We start from the raw sequence: 20,452 nt of genomic DNA on the forward strand, positions 1-20,452 counted from the left end.
GGAGAATGCACACAGGTTGCAAGTGTGGCACTACCTGCAAGGCTACCATACCCTTTACAGAACAGCACCAGCATTCCTGCTTAGAGTGGCTGTATTACTCATCAAGGCAGATTTACAGTACTTTCATCCATCACAAGGTTGGGATTTGATGTTTGGAAGGATTGGGAAAATGTAATGGCACAGGACTATGATTTCTAGGCAAAGATGCCATTTTGCCCACACGCCTCCACCCTCTGCACCACTATGCTTAAATTAGATCTTAGTTGCAGATCTCATCACTGGAATGGTTGGCTCTACGCATGGCTCTGGTTTAAAGTAATAAACTTAAACCACAAGCTTAAAAAAAAAAGAACAAAGTATTGTAAAAAGTGTGCATCAAAGTAATGCAATAATCCCATCTATACATGCCAAGCCACCAACGCTCAGACCACCACCTGCCCAATTATTGAAATTACGTAGTTAAACTATGGGGGATAAATCTCTATTGTGTAGCAGCCCCTTATTAAATTAGATTGTAAGCCCAATTTAAGTCCTTGGGAGTGAATCGTATTTCTGTACGCCTACTATATTAAACAAGAGTTTCATCCTGAAGGTCATGTTCTGAACACAACTCCAACATAACATTCTGGTTTTGCCTCTCATTGGGGATTCCATACAGGGCTGAAAAATGCTGCCCTGAGGTGTCTGCTGGCATACAACATTGAAGATTTAAATCCCCATTCAGGTTTTCACCCTCTATCAATTTCCAATGCAGGGTGTAATCTCCTGCATCTGGCTTCAGCAGCTTGTCTCTTTTTTGTGCAACAAAATCTTTCTTTTTCCTTGCGGTTAAGGCTTTATAGTTGGCTCTATATAATCGGAGCTGCATATTATCCACAGCCCCGGCCAATCCTAAACATTGCACTATTTTGCTTTTGGCCTCCCTGCAGGTTTTGTCATACCAATTAGGTTTATATATCTCATACCTTTTGGCTAAGGATTCTGGAGAGGTCAGATAAGGCACCAAATTCTCTAACAGTTTATCAAATTCAACCATTCGTGGGGGGTGTGGCCAGCGGCGGAGCATTGCAGACGTAGGTCCCCAGTGCTCCCGGGCCGCACTGTAAATCCTGAGGAAATCCGTATTGCAGATCCCCATGGTCTTGTGCTGAAACGGTGGGCTTGGAAGTCGAGATGTCGGCGATCCGTTTGCAGCCCCTCGGGAGGTGAGAGCGGTGAAGAAACGACATAACGGCCCGCTGGAAGAGCTGGTCCGCGGCACATCCAAGATGGCCACCGGAATACTTTGAGGTACTCACCGAGGCTGCCCGAGAGGTGTGGGGACCCGGCCTGGCAAGCAAGTAGCGGACACCCACGTCTGGGGGAAGAGAGGAGGCGGTCCGGTTGCAGAAGGTGCCGTCAGCTGTGGTGCTGGAAGCGATCAGCCAGCCGAGGGGCAGTGGAGGCGGACTGCGGAGAGGCCGCGGGGAGGAGTGCAGCTGGAGCCGGGAGGAAGCCCGACCAGTGGGTAGGTCTGGTGCTGACACCCGTGACGAAGGACCAGCGAGAAGAGTCCTGGATGTGAATGCAGAGGAGGCTTGGGACGGGAGCGCAACTTGGAAAAGCAGGGTCGTCTTCCCGGAAGAGAAGGAAACCCCATTGGTGCGGAGGCGGCACGCAGTCATCTGCCACGGGAATGGCAGGGCAGAGTTCCGAGGTTTAGGAAAGCTGCACAGGGTGGGGGTGGCGAGTGGTGAAGAGCCCTGTGTGCCCCAGCCCTGAGGCCAGGAGTAGTGCCCGGGCAGATGACGGAGGACTGTGGCAGTGAGGAGGCTCCATACGGAGGTTAGTGTGGGCCATACCCCCGAGAGTCTGGTGGTGGTGAACTGGGGGAGAGAGGGAAGACCACCATACTAGGGGGGGTCTCGCTGGACGGGGCGAGGGTTCCACGGCCCCCCCCCCATGGTAGGACTGGCTGTGGCCAAAGAGTGGGGACAGTTGAGGAGGCAAGCTGTGGCGGCCTGGATAGCATGGGCGAGATGAGAGACAGACCGCCCGGCAGGCAAGGCTAGGACGGGATAAAGGAGCAGCTACCCCACAGCGGGGATGGATCCTGAGAGAGGGCCACCTGGTAGGACTGAAGGGGCGCGGGGGCCCTCATTGCCAGGTAGGACACAAACAATAGCCTGCCTACATCGCTGCACCTCGTCAACGTTGGACACCAGAGGGGACAACAAGTGAGACCGGACTTGGAGGAGCCGATTGTGGGTACACTTGAAGACTCAGGCAGTGGTGAGTCTGAACCCAGAGGGTAGTGCCGCTGCACCCAGTTCATCATAGGAAAGAGTCAGCAACGGATGGACAAATACACACAGACAAAAGACAGGCTGCCTAAACAAGATGGACTGGAGCGGCAGATGGGGGAAAGATCTATTGGTGGGGAAGAAGGGGCAGTGACTCTGGACGGATTCATTTTGTTTTGTTTGATTATTTATTTATAAGGCACACCATGCCCTGGGGCATCAGGGCGCACAATACAAAGGATACGTTCAGCTTGGTTGCATAGGTACATAGGAATAATAGTATTAGATACAGTGTAGATTGAATGAGCAGCACAGATACAAAGTAAACCAGGTGAAAAGCCGGGGAAGAGTCCAATGTGGACTAACACAAATAATTGAATCAATATATAGAATAATATACAAAGTTGAAAAGTATGCACAGTCGAGACTAAGGATATCGGGCAACTTAGATGTCATTTTCTTTCAGCCAGTTGGACATGTTCTGTCTAAATTTGGTGAAGGGTTGGTGTTCTCTGAGGCCAGGAGGGAGGGAGTTCCACAATTGAGCTGCCTTAAATGGGAAGCTATGTCCCCCAATGGTAGAGAGTTTGAAGTGTGGCACTTGGAGGCAGTTAGAATTGGCTGATCTGGTCGGTCTAAGAGAGGTTTTTCTGCTAATCCTTTCAGTAAGGTAAGGCAGTGCTTGGTTGTTAAGGCATTTATAAATGATGGAGGCAATTTTAAGTCAAATTTTGTCAAAGGTAGAAAGCCATTTGTATTTTCTCCTGGTGGACGAGATGTGTTCATTTCTGTTAATCTTGAGTGCTGCTCTCAAGGCATTGTTCTGGAGTATCTGAATTTTATGCATAGTCTGTTTGCACCAATGTAGAGCGCATTACAATAATCCAGTTTTGAGAGTATGAGGGCTCTCGCTAGGATTAGGCAGCTGTCAGTGGAGAGGAATTGTTTGCATGCTCTTATTAGTTTACAGGTATATGCCGAAGCAGAGGCTAGGGAATTGACTTATTTAGTGAAGTTCAGAGTGGCATCTAGGTAGAAGCCTAGGGTCTTCACTTCCTTGGATACTTTTAGGTCATTCCCATCAATGGTGAAGTTGGCGTAGTCTGGGCTTAGTTTAGAAAGGTGGGGCATAGTGCCTAGAATGATGATCTCAGTTTTGTCATCGTTCAGGCATAATCCACGGGTAGCCATCCATGCCTGAACGATGCCATAAATTCTATTCACCAGAGCCTGATCCACAGCGTAATCTCCAGTGAGAGGAAGGAGTATTCGGGTATCGTCTGCATAGATCGTGTAGGCGATACTCAAATGGTCCATTTCGTCAAAGAGGGGCCTAGTGAATATATTGTATAGTGTCGGTGACACACAGGATCGCTGGGGTACGCCACAGGTTATCGGGATAGGGTCTGCTGATGCCGAAGCGGAAAAGACTCTCATAGTCCTATAACTCAAGAATGACTCAAACCATATTATAGCCTCCTTAGAGAAGTGTGCAGCAGAATCTAGGTGCCTACAAAGGATTTTGTGGTTGACCAATTCGAATGCAGCAGAGAGGTCTAGTAGGAGGAGTAGTGCTGATTGGCCCTTATCTCTGAGTTCATCTATTTGGGCCTTGAGGTCAATCAAAGCTGTCTCCGTCCCATGTTGGGGACAGAATCCGGATTGGCGGGAGCTTAGTAAGAGATTGGATTCCAAAAAGTTCTGAATTTGAATGTAGGCCACTTTATCTAAAAATGTTTAAAGAAATGGCACAGTCGTGATAGGGCTGTAGTTTGTGGGTATGGTGGGGTCAAGGGTTTGCTTTTTAAGTAATGGTAGTACCCAAGATTCTTTCAAGTTATTCGGGACAGCACCAGTTGCAAATGAGGAGTTGATCAGTTTAGTTATGAAGGGCGCAAGTTCTCTCGCCGCATCCTTGATAAGTTGTGCAGGGCATTGGTCACCCTTACAGTTAGACGGTTTGAGTCCCAATATAACCTTCTCTACCTCAAGGACAGAGACTTTGGAGAAATTAAAATGTGTTTCTTGTATGCAATGCGACAGCAGTGCAATGCTAGGAGAGATTCGAGGCGCTAGTGAGGCTTTTTTATTGGCGATTTTGGTTTGTAAATTGGAGACTTTGTTAGTTAATGCATGCTGGATACTGGAGTACCATATTTTATCTTTGGTGCAGTTTTCTTGCGGTACAATAGGCATTTCCAATTCTCTTAGGATAGAGAACAGTTCGTTGGTACTGGATTTGGAGTGTGCTATTCTGTTTTATGTCTCTTGTTTGGCTAAGAGAATGTCTTTCTTATACTGGGTTGAGATATTGGTGAGATTTTGTTTATTTTCTGCTGAAGGTGAGAGTCTCCAGGCAGTTTCAAGTTTTCTTTTGAGCACTCTAAGGTTTTTTAGGTGAGGAGTGAACCAAGTGTTGGTGTTTTTTGGGTTTACTCTTCCTTAGTTTGAGAGTCGCAATATTATCGAGGGCCGTGTTCATGGCTTTGTTGTATTGTTCGACTAGGGAGTTGAGGTTCAAGTTGTCCGGTAGGGAGTGAAGATTGGGTACTAAGTGAGACATCAATTTGTCAATTGTCATTTTTTTTCCTGGTGAGGGTAGGTGGGGCAAGTTAGGTGGTCTGAGCTATAGCTGATTTCATTGCCAATGTAAATGTTAGGAGATGATGGTCTGTCCAGATCTGTGGAGTAATGGATGCAATGGTAACATTGCAGTTGTGGTCTGCGATCCAGTCAAGCGTTCAACCTTTGTTGTGCGTGGGCCGGATCACTTTCTGAGTGAAGCCAAGTTCTTTCAAGATAGTGGCAATGTCTGTGGAATGGGTATCCTTGACATCATTATAGCCTAGGTTAAAGTCACCAAGCACTAAGGATTAGGAGGTGTTTTTAAGTTATTGGACAAGGCCATAGATATGTCTTCCGGGAAGGTTCCGATGGGACCTGGTGGTCTTATAGATGAGAAAGATGTTCAATGTTTGGGAGTTAGCAGTGGGTACTTTGACCGTGAGGCACTCACATGATTTCATGGTGGGTGTTGTGACTATTCGCATAGCTAAATTAGTTTTAGCAATAATTGCTATACCTCCACCTCGAGTGATATGTCTGTCTGCTTGCAAGATGGTATAATTGTCGGGGACTGCTAGGGAGATGGCGGGACCTGCGGCATCATGTAGCCATGATTCTGAGATGGCCAGGAAGTAAAGGTTATCTGAAAGGTCAGATATTTCAGTAGCATGTGCGACTAAAGATCTTGCATTTATTAGAGCTCCTTTGAGGTTTGGTAGGTGGCTATTTGATGCATGTGGAGATAGGGCACTAGGTGCGTCTATAGTCGTCTGCCTAGGCGGATGAGCTTTTGGTCTTTTAAGATTGATGGAACTTGTATTAAGTCCTGTAACTGCTTTGTGAAGTAGAGATTTTTTTAGGAGATTTATTTGTTCTACTTTTTTGGCAGGTAATTCATGCAGTTTAGAAAGGCGTGCGCGTAGTGTTAGGTTTCTATCAACGGTGCTACATGGAGCCTGAGTGATAGAGATTTCTTAATACCGTCTAATTTTGTCTACACTAGTGTCCGCCATTATGGGGCAGGTGAGAGCGTTCTTTGGGGTGGGGGGGTCATTGTTCCCGAGACCATAATAGTGAGAGTGTTAGTGTTACGCTCACCTGGTATGCACAGGGACACCACCCAGCCAGGTTACTCGCTGGTATGCTTCTCAGCTTTGCCCAGATGTGGTCTGTGGGGAAGGTGCTGCCTGGAAATACAGTAGGACTGTGTTCAAGACTGACCGACCGGGGTAAGTATCCTCTCTCCACCCCTGTATGATTTCAGCCCCTCTGGGCCCTCTCCTCACCTGGTGGTAGAATTAGGCGTGCTCTCCGTCCTGCCTTCTTTGCAGGGGCGAGTTGTCTTTCATGGTCCAGTTTCTTCACAGACGCTGGCCCGTTTGATATTGTTCAGGTAGGTCTTATTGCTGTTCTTTTGTTGCTATCCTGCATGCCTTTCTTTGTTTAGAATGTCTCTTTTTCCTCCCTTAGGTATGCAGAGCTTCAGCGCGGCGAACTGGCTTGGTTGAGCCCCGCTGGTAAATGATGGCGCATTAAGAGCGCTATGATGCGGTAAGTAAGCGCTATGCGCAGCGCCGCGAAGTCTTGCCTTTGCTAACCTGTGTTTTCCTTCCTTGTAGGTCGCGGTGTTCTTCAGCGCGAGAAGAATGGCCGGAATGGTGCCAGCCGTGAGGTGACCAGCCAGGTAAGTCTTTTGAGCAGTTCGTAATTTACCAATGTCTCTACTGCTTTCCTTAATGTTGCCTCTGTCTTCCTCTTTCAGGTCGTACTGTCCGGGAGGCGTGCTAATTCAAGGAAACTGTTCTCAGAAGCTGCAAGTGGTTAAAGATGAAGGCTGCAGGTAAGATGCTTCTGCTAATGATGTTCCTTTTGTCTCCTTGCAGGTTCTGCTTCTCCAAGGTTTGAGGGAATAGCTGGACACGGTGGGTGTCACGCTGCAAGCTGCAAAGTAACGCGAAGCGTGTTGTCTTGCTTGGGTGTGGTTTAAATAGCCCCAACAAAATAGTCCAGGTAAAGTAGTCCCTAGGCTACCACACCCAAAACACTAGACTGCATAGCTTGGTTCCTGGGATCCAAGCTATGTGGATGCCTCCATGTTGGCTGGCAACACAATAAGTAGTTCCCAAGCACATGTTTCTCATGGTGCATGAGCCTGGCGCCATAAGCGCCAGGAGTGGCCCCAAGAGGGCTTTGGAAAAGGATGCCTGGCTCTAGAGGCCTGAGTCCTGACTCCACCTGGCCAATGGGTTTGCCAGAGGGGGTTTTGGGCGAGGGTCGTGACAGTTAGCAGGCTGCTAGTCTGTGATGCTAAGAAGATAGCAATATGTAATGTTAGCCATGCTATTGTAAATAAGGCACCTGTTGAGCGTCTAAAAGGGGCACTGAAGGTGCATTAATGGCGGCAATACAAGCTTCACGAGCCACTCTCCAGGAGAGCAGCAAGGAGGTGGGGGTGGATGTCTCCTTGGCGAGGGCGGATCTCCATAAAGTATGTGAGAGGGTGACGGAGGTAGAACAGAGGGTCTCCACGTTGGAAGATGAGGTCCAGAAGCTCAAAAAGCAGGTGGCGGGCCTGGTGGGTGGTGACCCGGATGCTGGAAGTGAGAGCTGAAGATGCAGAGGGCCGCTCCAGGTGGTGTAACAACCGCCTGGTCGTAGTTCCGGAGAAAGAAGAAGGTCCCAGTGCAGAATTGTTTGTGGAAAATTTGATCCTCAGGGTGTTGGGGATTAAGGGGTTGTCCAAGCTCTTCACAGTTGAGAGGGCACATAGGGTGCTGGGAACACCTCCACGGCAAGGTGCTCGGACAAGGGTCATAGTGGCCAAAATTATGAACTTTTGAGATCGAGATGCCATTCTACAGGATGCGCGTAGAGAGGGCAGCTACGTAGTTGGTCAAGCAAGGCTGCGGATTTTCCTGGACTTCACATTGGAAGTGCAGCGGCAAACGACCTCACATTGGAAGTGCAGCGGCAAAGGAGGTCCTATGACGCCGTGAGGGGGCAACTCCGGGAAGTTAACTTAAAATATATGATGTTTTTTCCGGCGAAGCTGAAGGTGATATTGGGGGGGCAGTCATGGTTCTTTACTTCCCCGGGGGAGGTATGGGACTGGCTGGATAGGAGGTTGCATGGGGCGGAATCCTAGCCGGGGGGGCCTAAGGAGGGGCTGCAACAGGAGGCGGGGGATTGAGGGGGTAGGTGAGGAGTTGAGGGGTAGGGGATGGACTTCCAGGTATGAGCCACCTAGGGGCTGAGGTGGCTAAAAAGGGGTAGGGGGTTTTTGGTACTAGAGGTGTGGCGCTGGGAGGGTTAGAGATTCCCCTTGAGGGGGTGAGGATGGGGTAGGCGAGTCACGGGGTCTACAACAAGGGAGAGGGAAGGTGAAGAGGGTCGGTTCCAAAGGGGGACCTGATCACTCACGGGAGTTGAGGGGTTTAGGGGGAAGAGTTGGGGAAAGGTGCTTAGAGTTAGCACACCAAGTTGGGGATAGGTGTAAGAGGGAGGGAGCTTGGATTCGGGGGGAGGAGGGAGGGAGGTCCAGCACAGCAGCGATTGGAGACGTGGGGGAGATAGGGGAGGCACTGGGCACAGGCATTAGAGGGGTTGGGAGAGAAGAGGGGATAACTTGAGTGAGGTTCCAAGGTCTCAGATGGGTGTGCTAGGAGGTTTGAAAATTGGGACGTGTAGCAATGAAACTGATTCTCCAGGTTTGGAAAACCAGGAAAAAACCCTTGGTGGAGAATTGGTTAGTGGAGCTACGGATCCTATCTATTTATGAGAAAATGTCATTCGAGGCGAGAGAAAAGGAGGAGGAGTAGTACAATTCGTTGTGGGGGCCATTCAATACCTTATATGATTGAATGTCTAAGTGGGGGTTGATGGGTTGATATTGAGGAATGGGAAAAACTTTTTCTTTCTTTTTCTTTTCTTCTTCACTTTTTCTTCTTTCTCTTCTCATTCTGTTCCTTCGTCGCTTTCTTCATTCACAGTGGGTTGGTTTGGTGTTTGTCTATATGTTGTCTTGTGTTTGTGTGTGAACTTCGAAGGGAGTGGTGGTTATATTTTTGAAATTTTAGTGTTTGCACATACTGAAAGTGTTAAGTGTGTCTTTGGGGGTTGTGTTGTAATGTATTCTTCAAACTATATTCTCCTTCAATTGCGGTTGAACTGAGTGTTTATGTTATTGCTGGAACTACAACTCTTGTATCATATTGTGATGAAATGTATTTGTTGACATGCTAATAAAAAGATTTGGAAAAAAAAAGAAAATTGTACGTGTAATGTCCAGGGACTGGGAAGCTATCAGAAAAGGCGGAGAGTGGGGGAGTTTCTGAAAAGGCAAGGGAAACAGGTGGCCCTGATACAGGAGACACACGAAGGGGCAGAAATATTAGGGAAACTGGGGAAAATGTGTGGAGGGCAAGTACTTGGCACGACATATTCAACCCAGGCGAGGGGTGTGCTAATTTGGGTGGCGAAGCAGATACCATTGACGGTGACGGCGGTAGTAAAGGACGAGACCGGCAGGATAGTACTGGCGCAATGCTCATGGAAGGGGAGGGCGGTCACCATGGTTAATTTGTACGTGCCAAACGTGGATGATAAGGACTATTTCCCCTCAGTACTTGCATGATGGGGACGTATAAGGGGGACATGGTCATTTGGGGAGGGGATTTTAATTGTGACTTGGAGGAGAGGTTAGATGGGCTGGGCAGCAGAGGGGTGCCCAAGAAATATATGCCGGAGTCTCTCCGCAGGATAATGAAGGAATTAGACCTGGTGGAGGTGTGGAGGGAGCAACATGGGGAGGAAAGGGGCTATTCATATTATTCGGGTGTGCACGGTTGACATTCTCGTCTGGACTACATTATAACAGGAAGGGAACATAAACTACTTCCCCAAAATACTGGTTATCTGGGGCGCACTCTGTCAGATCACTCCGTCCTGGTGGCCACATTATTTGGAACTGAGGAGCGGCTTCCACGGCAGCTGTGGTGTCTCCATAGGGAGGCGCTAAGAGATTGGACGTTTGTGAGCGAACTCAGGTAAGGTATCAGAGTATACTTTGAGTTCAATGAGGGCTCGGATGCCAGGTGAGTGGCATGGGATGCCTTTAAGGTGACCATTAGGGGGAAGTGCCTGTCCATGACAGTAGGGATGCGTAAGCGGCTCTGGCAAAGGTTGCAGCGGATCGAGGCCAAGGTGGCTGAATTGGATAGGGGAGCGGCAAGGGGGGGGGTGGCGGTTGGGGAGGCGCTAGCGCAGATGCTGGAGTCCCACCAGGAAACTGTGGTAGAGTTGTCGCACTTTGCTAGCAGCAGGCGGGATGTTAGGTTACATGGAGAAGGGGACAAGGCGGGCAAGCTGCTGGCTTGGTTGACTAGTAGGGAGCAGCCAAATCGGGTGGTAACCCAGCTCAGGTTAAGTACAGGTGAGACGGTGCAGACCCAGAAGGAGATTAAGAATGCTTTTGTGGCATTCTATAGGGAGTTATACACAAGTGAGGATGAGTATGTAGAGGCTGATGTGGAGGACCTCATGGAAAGCTTGTGACTACCAAGGCTAGAAGAAGATGTGCGGGAGTAATTGGAGGCTCCAATTGAAGAGGGGGACTCCCGGTGGAGTTCGCTGATCTCCTGGTGCCACACCTTGTGAGGGTTACAAAGAGGCTTTTCAAAATGGTTGTCTCCCGGAGTCGATGAGAGAGGCAGTGATCACGGTTATCTTAAAGGAGGGGAAGGATCCAAGGGATTGTGCGGCGTACGGACCAATTTCTCTGTTGAATATTGACGGAAAAATCCTAGGGAAGATTCTCGCTGCCAGATTGGCAAGAGTGGCGCCGAACTTGGTTGATCCGGACCAATGCGGGTTTATTGGGGGAAGGAACACGTTTGGGAACATCTCTCGTTTGCATCACGTTATGGACTCTGTGAAATTGCAGAGACGGGACATGGCAATAGCGTTATTTGACGCCATGAAGGCGTTTGATTCTTTGGAGTGGAGGTGGCTGTTCCGGGTACTGCGTGAGTTTGGGTTTGGGGAGAATATTTGTAGGTGGTTAGCCCTTCTATATGAGAAGCCTTTGGCAATGGTGTGGACTAATAACTGGGTGTCAGGGATATGGGAGTTGGAAAGGGGGACGCGGCAGGGGTGTGCGGCATCCCCATTCTTGTTTGCCTTGGCCCTGGAACCGTTGGCAGCGTTTTTGCGACAGGAAATGGAGGAGGCCGGCATTGAGGTGGGAGGGCAGAAACACGTTGTATCCCTTTACACGGACGATCTGTTGTTGTATTTGGTGGATCCTAAGGTATATCTTGCAGAATTGTTGGAAATATTGCGAAATTTCCAATACATGTCGGGCTTCCGCATCAATCCTGGGAAATCGGTGCTATTCCCGTTAGGGGGGTTACGGGATTGTCCATTAGAGGGGTTGCCGGAGTTGGGGATAAAATGGGACACTGAGTCGTTCCAATATTTGGGGATACGTATATTTCATGAGATGGAGGAGACATTTGTGCATAACACAGGGAGGGCATTGTCTAAAATAGGAGACTCGATTCAATTCTGGAAGGTCTTACCCCGCTCCCTGATGGGTAGGGTGGCGTTATGTAAAATGGTTATCTTGCCGAGGCTGCTCTACTTTTTTGCTTATATACTATATGTTGCAAGCAGTCTTTTTCAAAATGTTGGACGTTAAAATTAGGGAACTTCTGTGGGACACGGGGAGAAGGAGGGTGTCTTTAGAGATACTACGAAGACCCAAGGAAGAAGGAGGTCTCGATCTCCCGAACTATGAACAATATTTTGTGGCGGCACAATTGCAGTCGGTATTGGTGTGGGACCAACCAGGGAAGGGTGGGGGGGGCGTGGAAGGGATTGGTGGGGGACCTACCACCCAATTGCAGGCCGGTTGAATTACTCTAGCGCCCATTGGATGATAAAGGGTAAAACGGTAGTGTTTGAGGCGGTGAGGGAGACGTGGAGGAAATATGTTGGTGGTAGGGGAGTGACGGGGCGATAGAAGGGTAGTCTCCCGTGGGGTGCGGACCAGAAGCTCCACCAGGCGATTGGGAGGGTGGGAATTCAGAGACTTAAGGAGAAGGGATGTGACATGGTGGGTGATCTATTTGAAGATGGGTAACTACTAACCTGTCAGGAATGGTGTCAGAAGTTTTAGCTACCACAAGGGCTTTTCTTGGCGTATGGGGCGGTGGTCGGTAGATTAGCGGAGCTATGGGCAGGAATCCCAGAGGAACCGGAGACGTGCCCGGTGCTTAGTGTATTGCTAGACCGCATGGGGGGGGCGCGTATTTCGCGTATTTACAAAGCCTTGCAGGAGAGGGTGGCATGGGGGGGAATTGAAGGTTAAGGAGAAATGTGAGGTGGACATGGGTCGCCAAATATCGGGGAAAGAATGGACGCAGGTCTGGGAATTGTTCCGGAAGACATCCAGGAACGCCTGTTTCCAGCTGCTCTAATTCAATATCTTACACAGGACGTATGTGACCCCGGTGATGCTCCGGGCAATGAATGGGGAGGGGTCGGACGAATGTCCTAGATGCGGTAAGGTGCAGGCAGGGTTTTGGCATATGACATGGGAATGTGGTCTAATAAGAGAATACTGGGATGAGGTCCTCAGAGGAGTGAATGGGTTACTGGGGACTGGATGGGAACGGAGTCCAGAAATTTGCTTATGGGGGAAGCTCCCAGGGAGAAAAAAAGACAATGTACGGAAAAGAATGGGCCAATTTCTGCTTGTGTTGGCGAAGCGCCGAATGGCGATAGCGTGGAAATGCTCACAAGGCCCAGTGATCAGTCAATGGTGGAAAGATGTGCGGCGTTGGGGGTTGGCGGAACAATCTTACAAGCAGCGAACACTGAAGCGGAGGGGGAGGAGGTAACGATCTCTTGGACCCAATTGCTAAGTGATTTGTCGAGGGATAATGATCTACGGCCGCCGTGAAGTAATACGGGTGAGGATGAAGGGGAGGGAGGGAAAGATGGAGGTAGAGGATATGACTCTGGGAATTGGTAGCGGCCTCACTCAACCCTTAAAAGGATTCATAGACTAAGAAGGAACGCTTGCTGTGGCCGCTGGAGAGAATGGATGCCTGTTGGATGGAACCGAACTTTGGAAAGTGGGGGGGGGGGGGGCGGGTAAGGGAGAAGCTGGGGTTTTTCTGATGTTGCCAATATTAATGTTTAAATGTGCTGGGGGAAGAGGTGGAGGAAGGTGGGAAGGGAGGGGGAGCTGGGGTTTTGGGGTGTTGTTAAAAATGCTAATAAAGACTTCCATCCACTCCATGTCAGAGGCACTATTTGAGCAAATGGCTACAAGATTTTCCAGAATTGCCTTGTATATGGCTGGTTTTGTGCCCTGTTTGACTACCCTGATCCATTTCTCTGATGTATGTGTGTGGCCTGTGAGGGCAATCATTTCCACTGTTTTTGACACTTGAGTAAAAAATATTCAGAGGTTTATGGTCTCTTTCGATCCTTTCATGGATTGTAAACTTGCATACCTTAGCCCAGTGCTTAGCTGAAACCATAATATAGTCAATGAGGTTACTGCCATTATGCCCAGTACAGTTACTTTAGCAGGTTGTTCTGCAAACCTCCCATTGCAGGCCCTAAGTTCCGTATTATATCATTACAGCTGTTCTTTTATAGCCGCTTAATACCAGCGAGTGGTTTCTAAGTGCGAGATCGAGAATCGAAACTATGTTGTTTTGCTTCCAAGACAAACTTGTTGCTACTGAGCTATGCTTCCTCCCCAAATAAGACTGGCTGTATCTGCGGCATGCTGATGGACTCTCTTTGGGGATACTGCTACCAGGGTGGTGATATCCCAGGCACCATCCTGGTCTTCCCACAGTCCCCTCGTGTGTTCTATTGCAAATTTAAATCACCTGCCACAACTATATGGTTACCCTCCACGAATGTATCAATTCTTGTATTTCCATTGCAACCAACCCATTAGGTTTCGATGGTCTATTATAGAGATTGAATAAAAAGGGTCCAATGATCATCCCCAGTACAGACAGACAAAACAATTTTTAAAAGGCCTAACTTTCCATATCCTAAGGGTTTCCCCACCTCATTCAAATAAACTAGGGTGCTCGTCAATAGTGAAGTCTGTTATCAAAAGTCTATCCTCCATCACAAAACTAATGTAGGCTCCCCCTACCACTATTACTAAACGGCAAAGCCTGGAGAATGACTCCCTTCTCCTGGGTTGCTTTTCAGCTCAGTTCTCATCAATATGGGACATTCAGATAGTCCTTGGCTATCACTGAAAGTCCTCCAGTCCTTTGAAGGGGCTTTTCCCAGACCCTTGTGTATTGATCCCTTGACTTTCCAGAGTTCTTTCTGGGCTTTCTCTACTTCCTAATTGAGTCGCTGCTGTACTTCACAATCATTCCCTCTTCTGTAGACCAAACCGATCTGTTCCGATTTTCACTCTTATACTTTTGCCATTGATTGGGACAAGGATGAGGAGTCGCTGAATGATTCTCACAACTTTGCTATTCACTGTGAAGCCTATGAACATTTATGCCCTGTTCCCTGGGTCTCCCGCTCGCCCCTTTACCTTGGGTGTAACTGGGCTGCATCACCGGGTCAGCGTTATTACTTCTGTTCTGTTAGTCAGGATGGCTTTTCTGCCTTCTTCCGTTCTCTCTAGTGATATGCTTCGGTGTCTGTGTGTGGTATCTGCAACGTAGGGATTATCCAGTCTCTCCCTTTTCCTGCAACCACTTCTCACGCTCTGTTCCCTCCTGGGATTCTCTGTGGTGTGGCAGACCTGTCGCATTCCGTTCTTGGCATGCTGCACTCTAGGCACATCAACGTTGGGGCGCTCAGTCAGCCCTATTCGAAAGTCCCTCCCTGGACTACCAGTGTCTGGGCAATCTCTTGTTATGCTGCTCTCTGCGTAGTGCTCTCTGGGCACTGCTTCCCTCTTTCGGTTTGCTGACTCGTAAACCAGTGTTCTCCCTGAACTGGCCTCCCTCTGCCAGCTGGTTTTAAACTCCCGGATCTCTCTTCCAGGTTCACTTGGTCCTCCAACTTTTATCACGCTGGCTTCCCCAGCTTCTCAGAATCATCCTTCATTTTTGTTGGCGTTGTGTTGTTCATAACTACATTAGGTTTATTGGTCTCAGTGGTTCACAGACAAACATTCTTCATCACTCCTATGGCCTTACTCTTCACAATACCAGGCCGATATGTTCCTTCTGTAATTACATATGTAAGAGGAGTCTCATTGTCAACTGATAGGATTGTATTAAGTGTTTGAAGATGATCAGAAGGAAGTTCCTCATTGGAAAGTGTGTCCTTATCGCCAAGAGGGGAGTCTCGCCCTGTGAGGTTCTGCTTACTACCACCCCTAGAAGGAATGAAGTGCTGCAGGCTTACTGCCATAGCCTCACAGGAAGGAGCTCCTCTCTCAGGGAAAATTACATAATCTCTCGATTTGACACCACCCATTGACTGACCATGGGCATGCTAATCACTGTGGCCGTTCCCATGCACATTCCTCTTGGTATCTTTGAGCTGGTTATATCAATTAGTCAACTCAAACTTTGGCCTGCCAGGATTCTTTCAAAGCAGTCTGCTGACAATTAGTGGCTTAATTGCAGCATCTAAATTCACTACTGGTGTAAAAATATCTTAACCAAGTGTGCCTTCTGCCTCTTTTCGTTGCACTGAAGTCCTCTTAAAACAAACATTTGCCCAGGCGATCACATTTTTCCAGCTGTTGGCATATAATAACCAGTTATAGTACCATTATAGCACTACCTAGCCCATGCCTGCACAAAAGTCAAAACGGTTGGCTTTGCCAATGCTCGTTATTTTAGGTACTTGCTTCTGAGTCATCTTTGTGTACATTCTGGTGGGCTCTAGCCCCTCACTGTTTCACACCCCTGTTTTTTTAGCCTGTCTGCACCATTGCAAAAAGTGGTCCAGCCATAAGGGTATGCCCTGCCCAGACATGGGTTCCTTGTGTGCTGTGCCATAAGGAACCAAGCTGCACCTCACTGAGGCCCAACAAGGCTGAAACATGTCTGGGGTTGCTTGCATTTCCGTGCAGAGGGACCTAGCATGGCAGTTCAGGCAGGGCTGCTCCCATTGGTGGCAGTACCTGACTGATTTGCATGCAAATGGCTGGACCCCTTTTGCAATGGCACAGACGAGCTAAAAAACGGTTACCCAGAGCAATGTCAGTGGTTCAGATTAATTCAAACCCTTCCATCACGGTTTTGGTTACTGTTTCACAATGCACATTGATAGTTAAAGTCAATAAACAAAGGTACTTACAAAAATATTTGGTAGGCCATGTGTGAAAGAGAGGTGCGGTTTGTTGGCCTGCCTGGTGATGGTACGATTCTAGATCACAAACTCCTTTAAGTGTTGAAGTTAACTTCTCCATTTTCACCTGCAGTTTTGCCTGATATAAGAGAGAGGGGATTGCAAGCATTTATTATTTGAAGTTTAGATGTTTTCCCAACAGGTTACAGGTGTCCGCTCAAGATGTTGACAGTTAATAGTGGCATATCTGCCTTGGTTTTTCATGAGTCAAATCTAAAATAAATACAAAATTTAAAAAAACACATGTTGGGAGAAAACGGCTTTAAATAAATAAATAAATAAATAAATAAATAAGCTCAGCTCAGGTTGGCGTTTCAATTTCAACAGGGGCTTGGTGGCCCTAGTTCCCTGGTCCTTTACCAAGTTCTAGAGACGCTGGTTGAGATTAGAGTCGGAGGGAGAGAAGAAGCCGGACATCCTGCGGAGGACTATATCCCAGATAAGGAGGAGACCAGACTCCTAGGGAAAGAAGCGGGAAAGCCTGCTGACTATCTCCAGAAACTGGTTAAGATCAGAATCCTAGGAAAAGGAGCAGGAAAGCCTGCCGACTGTCATTTGAAAATAAGCCTGCTGGAGGACTACATCTCCAGATACTGGTATAGACCAGAATCCGAGGGAAAGCAGCAGGAAAGCCTGCTGAGGACTATATCTCAGACTCTGGGTAAGCCCAATCCAAGGAGAGGGATGGGAACCATTAAAAGACGCTTCATGTAGCGAACAATTAGCAGGCTGTGACATGCGCCTTGATTGCCTGTACTTCATTCCCGGGAAATATACATGGGTAATTATGCATGTTTTTAACAAACTTGACTGACTGCATGCTAGGAAACAGAGGCGGTCAGAGGAACTACTTTAAATGATTGGCCTCCTGTCTCATTTACGTAAGCAATACTTACGGTATTATATAGCTGTGGATTTGTTTGTATTGCTTCTTATACTGCTTGGTATCCCATAATCAAAGTATGACCCAATACTGGACAAGAGTAAATTAACTATTTGTACGTGCATTTGTCTAGTATTGTTGCCTTCTATAGATTTATATATGCCCCGCGCGTCGCCCCCAGGTAACACACACAATCTGAATGGATGTGTAGAATAGAAATAGGCAGCAATCATTAGTTTGAGGTAGGCTAGGAGAGGAACAATTGCCTATTTAAGTTGCCTGTGTATGTGCAATTTGCCGGGGGTTCCAAACTGGATAGGTGGTAATATTCAAAGCCATCTATAAAAGACACAAATACTTCCCCACCATTTTATTAAAGTAAATGTTCTTTGTATATCCACAGGCCTTTTTACTGCATAGTATTTTTCTGAGTAAAGAAAGTGTGCCCATGATTAAAATGTCTTCCTGATGAAATGGTGCTTCCCGTAATTTGTCCTCTCTTCCACCATTACCTTCTAATCTGTTTTAGCCAATGTCTTCAAACGTTATTCCTTTCATCTCTGGGAAGAGGGGATATGGAAGTGGTAGTAGGGTTTGTTGGGTTGTGAAAAATGGGTGCATCCGAACGCCTATCAGATAAAAGTATATACTGAAAAAAACTGCCCTAAAGGCAGGCGCCTCTATAGATCAGACAATAAAATTGAAGGCCAGTCAATTATTTGTTCGACTGTGTATATTATACATTCAAATTCAATTCACTATATTGATAGTTTAAGGTGTGTTAGTAGTCAGTGATATCAAAAAACATTACATGTGTGCCCATTTTACAGGAAAGTTTACGCCAACTGCATGGCCAACAGTTTTGCCCTGTAGGGTTTTCTCAAGGCAGAGTAGGGTCAATTAATTACAGTTCAAAACGAAAAGACTATTTGTAAGTTATAATCCGCAGGTTTCAAGGCTTGTATCCAGTATGTAGCTTGAAATGGATGCACCCTTCAAATGGCATTGTTAGTGTGTATGAAAATTGTGTTCACTGTCGTACAGCACAACCTGTGTCTGAGGTCTATTGTGCATAGTTTATACACTTAACGTTTTCAAAGCAACATTTTAGTCAAGTCTTCGTAATTCCAAGTATCCTTGGTAAAGTACCAATCCTGATTCAACAGGGTTCTGTTCCCCAACCAAAGCGAAAAACAATACTGAAACAGCTTACTCAAAGTATATACTGGTTTACCATATCGCCAAAAGTATTGGTGAGGTCCGTGCAGCGCATCTCCAGCTCATGGTGGTTGGGGCGAGTTTTTCCAAGGGTAGCATCATCGCATTCAATCTCCAATTTATCATCCTTCATCCTAAGTACAATGAGGTATTGTTAATCCACACAGCAGGCTTTTATTTCTGACATCAGTAGATGTGACAGCTGCTCATTCGTGCATTCGGTTTTAAGAATGGCAGGTGCTACATAATTCTAGCTACTGCCCTGCATCTCTGGAGTTGTCATTGTTGCAGTGTCAATCAAGACATGCCAAATCATTCCAATGACTTTTTAGTGCATGTGCCAACTGATCATTTATTGCACATTGTCACCTTTTTGGGTTAATCTTTAAGGTGAATACCCTTGAAAAGACATTATTGTAGTCTTGGGACCAAAACAGAGGGACATCCTAGGTAGTGGGTAAAGGTGGTCCTCTGTGTTTTGACTGCACACCATCCCCCCCTCATGCTTGGTGTAGGATGGTGCAGTAATTAAAAGTCTCTTGAGAGGTGGGAGGTGAAGTGGCTTAGCAGTAAGGAAAAGTCATGTGATGGGGCCTAGTTGCTCACTCAATTAACTAGGCATTGGTGGAGTTTCTGTCATGGTGGCAGCCATTACATAGGGATGAACGTGTAATGCATGGGGTGGTAGGAAGCATTTGCATTACCACAGCACTCATGTTCGAGTCAGCCATGATGTCCCTCTGCCTTGCCTTTGCAAAGATGGGGGCGAGCCTAGTGGAGTATGGAAGAGGAAATCATATGATGAGGTAGGCACAAATCTAGGGTTTGACATCCAGGGATGAGGTGTAAAACCCCAGCTTAGTGTTTCTAGCCATAGAACACAATCATGATTTGATGTGAAAGATCAGATTCTCCGAAGGAATTTCTAAACAATCTAGTTCCAGTATCGCTTTAAAGACATTTAAAAAAGACCTAAACTCTTTTTACTTCTGCCCAATAACTGAATTCTTTCGATTAACAACTTCTATATTGATAAAGTATTGCCATTGTCTCTTAGTTTCAATTGTGTTTTTATTTGATTACATAGAGATAATATACTTCGAATGGATTATGTCCTCCCACGTATTCCTCATCTGATATTCGCATCTCTCCAGCTTCGCTGCATCGGGAAAAAGAATTCTCGGCAGAGGGCGCTGTGCACGAGGTTGTGGTGTCAATGTCCCCCGACTGTCTCCGTAGCGTGTTGACGTCAACAGCAGTATAAGTAGCTTGTGCTGCGCCCGTTGGCTTCAGTTCCGTTTTCCGATAGCTTCGCAATCGAGTTAATGGCGCGTTTCGCATTTTTAAGAAACCTTGTAAGAGCCAGACCCCGGTCGCTCCTTTGAACGATGCAGGAAGGTCAGAAACTACTTCGGCTAAGACAAGTATTAAGGCGGAAACTCGACAGTCTCGACCCAACGTGAAAACGTCAAAGGTTCCTTGAGTTGCGAGTGATTCTCCGACACCAGCTAAGAAGCACAAACCGTAGAAGCATTCGATGAGTTAATCGACACTGATTGCTTCGCTGCCAAAGCCAAAAGAGAGATTGACTCAGTTATCGAAGACGTCTTCGAAGATTCCTTAGATTCCCTCAAGGCAAATTCAAGAGTAAGAAAAATAGGTACACACCTTTACAGAGATTAGACTTTTTAAAGTCTATGTTCTCTATTTTTGAGGAAGAAAGCGCCTCAGAGGATATTTCTCCATTGGGAGTACAGTTTGGTACTAAAGATGTACCAGAGGAATTGATTGACCCCGAATGAGAGATCTTTGTGACACCCTTCACTCTGCCAGTGGCATTGATACGTCACCAGAGTTAGAATTTCCAAAACCTGATACTGCAGAACATGGGTTGCTGATTATATGGGTTGGGGTAGATCCTCACCAACCTTCGAACAGGATGATATGACCAACATCCTGGATCAGGGCCCCCAAAAGGACCCAGTTCTTCCTTTTCATAGGGCTTTTCAAAGAACAGTGGTAGCAAACTGGGAGGCTCCTGAATCTGGGTCAGCAGTAAATAAGAACTTTCCCAAGAAATATAGACTAGCAAGCTGTGACCCTGATTATCTTAGTAAGCACCCTACGCCTGAGAAAC

At 47.2% G+C, this 20,452-nt stretch overlaps 1 protein-coding gene across 1 annotated transcript in view; it reads right to left on the reverse strand.

The window, feature by feature from the left end:
• CINP (cyclin dependent kinase 2 interacting protein) overlaps window positions 1-20,452 on the reverse strand; it is a 43,706-nt gene that overhangs the window by 390 nt on the left and 22,864 nt on the right. The window contains exons 3-4 of the mRNA XM_069638100.1: window positions 18,332-18,449; window positions 16,164-16,293 (exon numbers count right to left, since the gene is read on the reverse strand). Of these exons, the coding sequence (XP_069494201.1) occupies window positions 16,164-16,293; window positions 18,332-18,449 (248 nt within the window). The remainder of the gene's footprint in view (window positions 1-16,163; window positions 16,294-18,331; window positions 18,450-20,452) is intronic.

This window comes from Ambystoma mexicanum, chromosome 14 (genome assembly GCF_040938575.1).
Source record: "Ambystoma mexicanum isolate Mex_15411 chromosome 14, UKY_AmexF1_1, whole genome shotgun sequence".
Lineage (NCBI taxonomy): Eukaryota > Metazoa > Chordata > Amphibia > Caudata > Ambystomatidae > Ambystoma > Ambystoma mexicanum.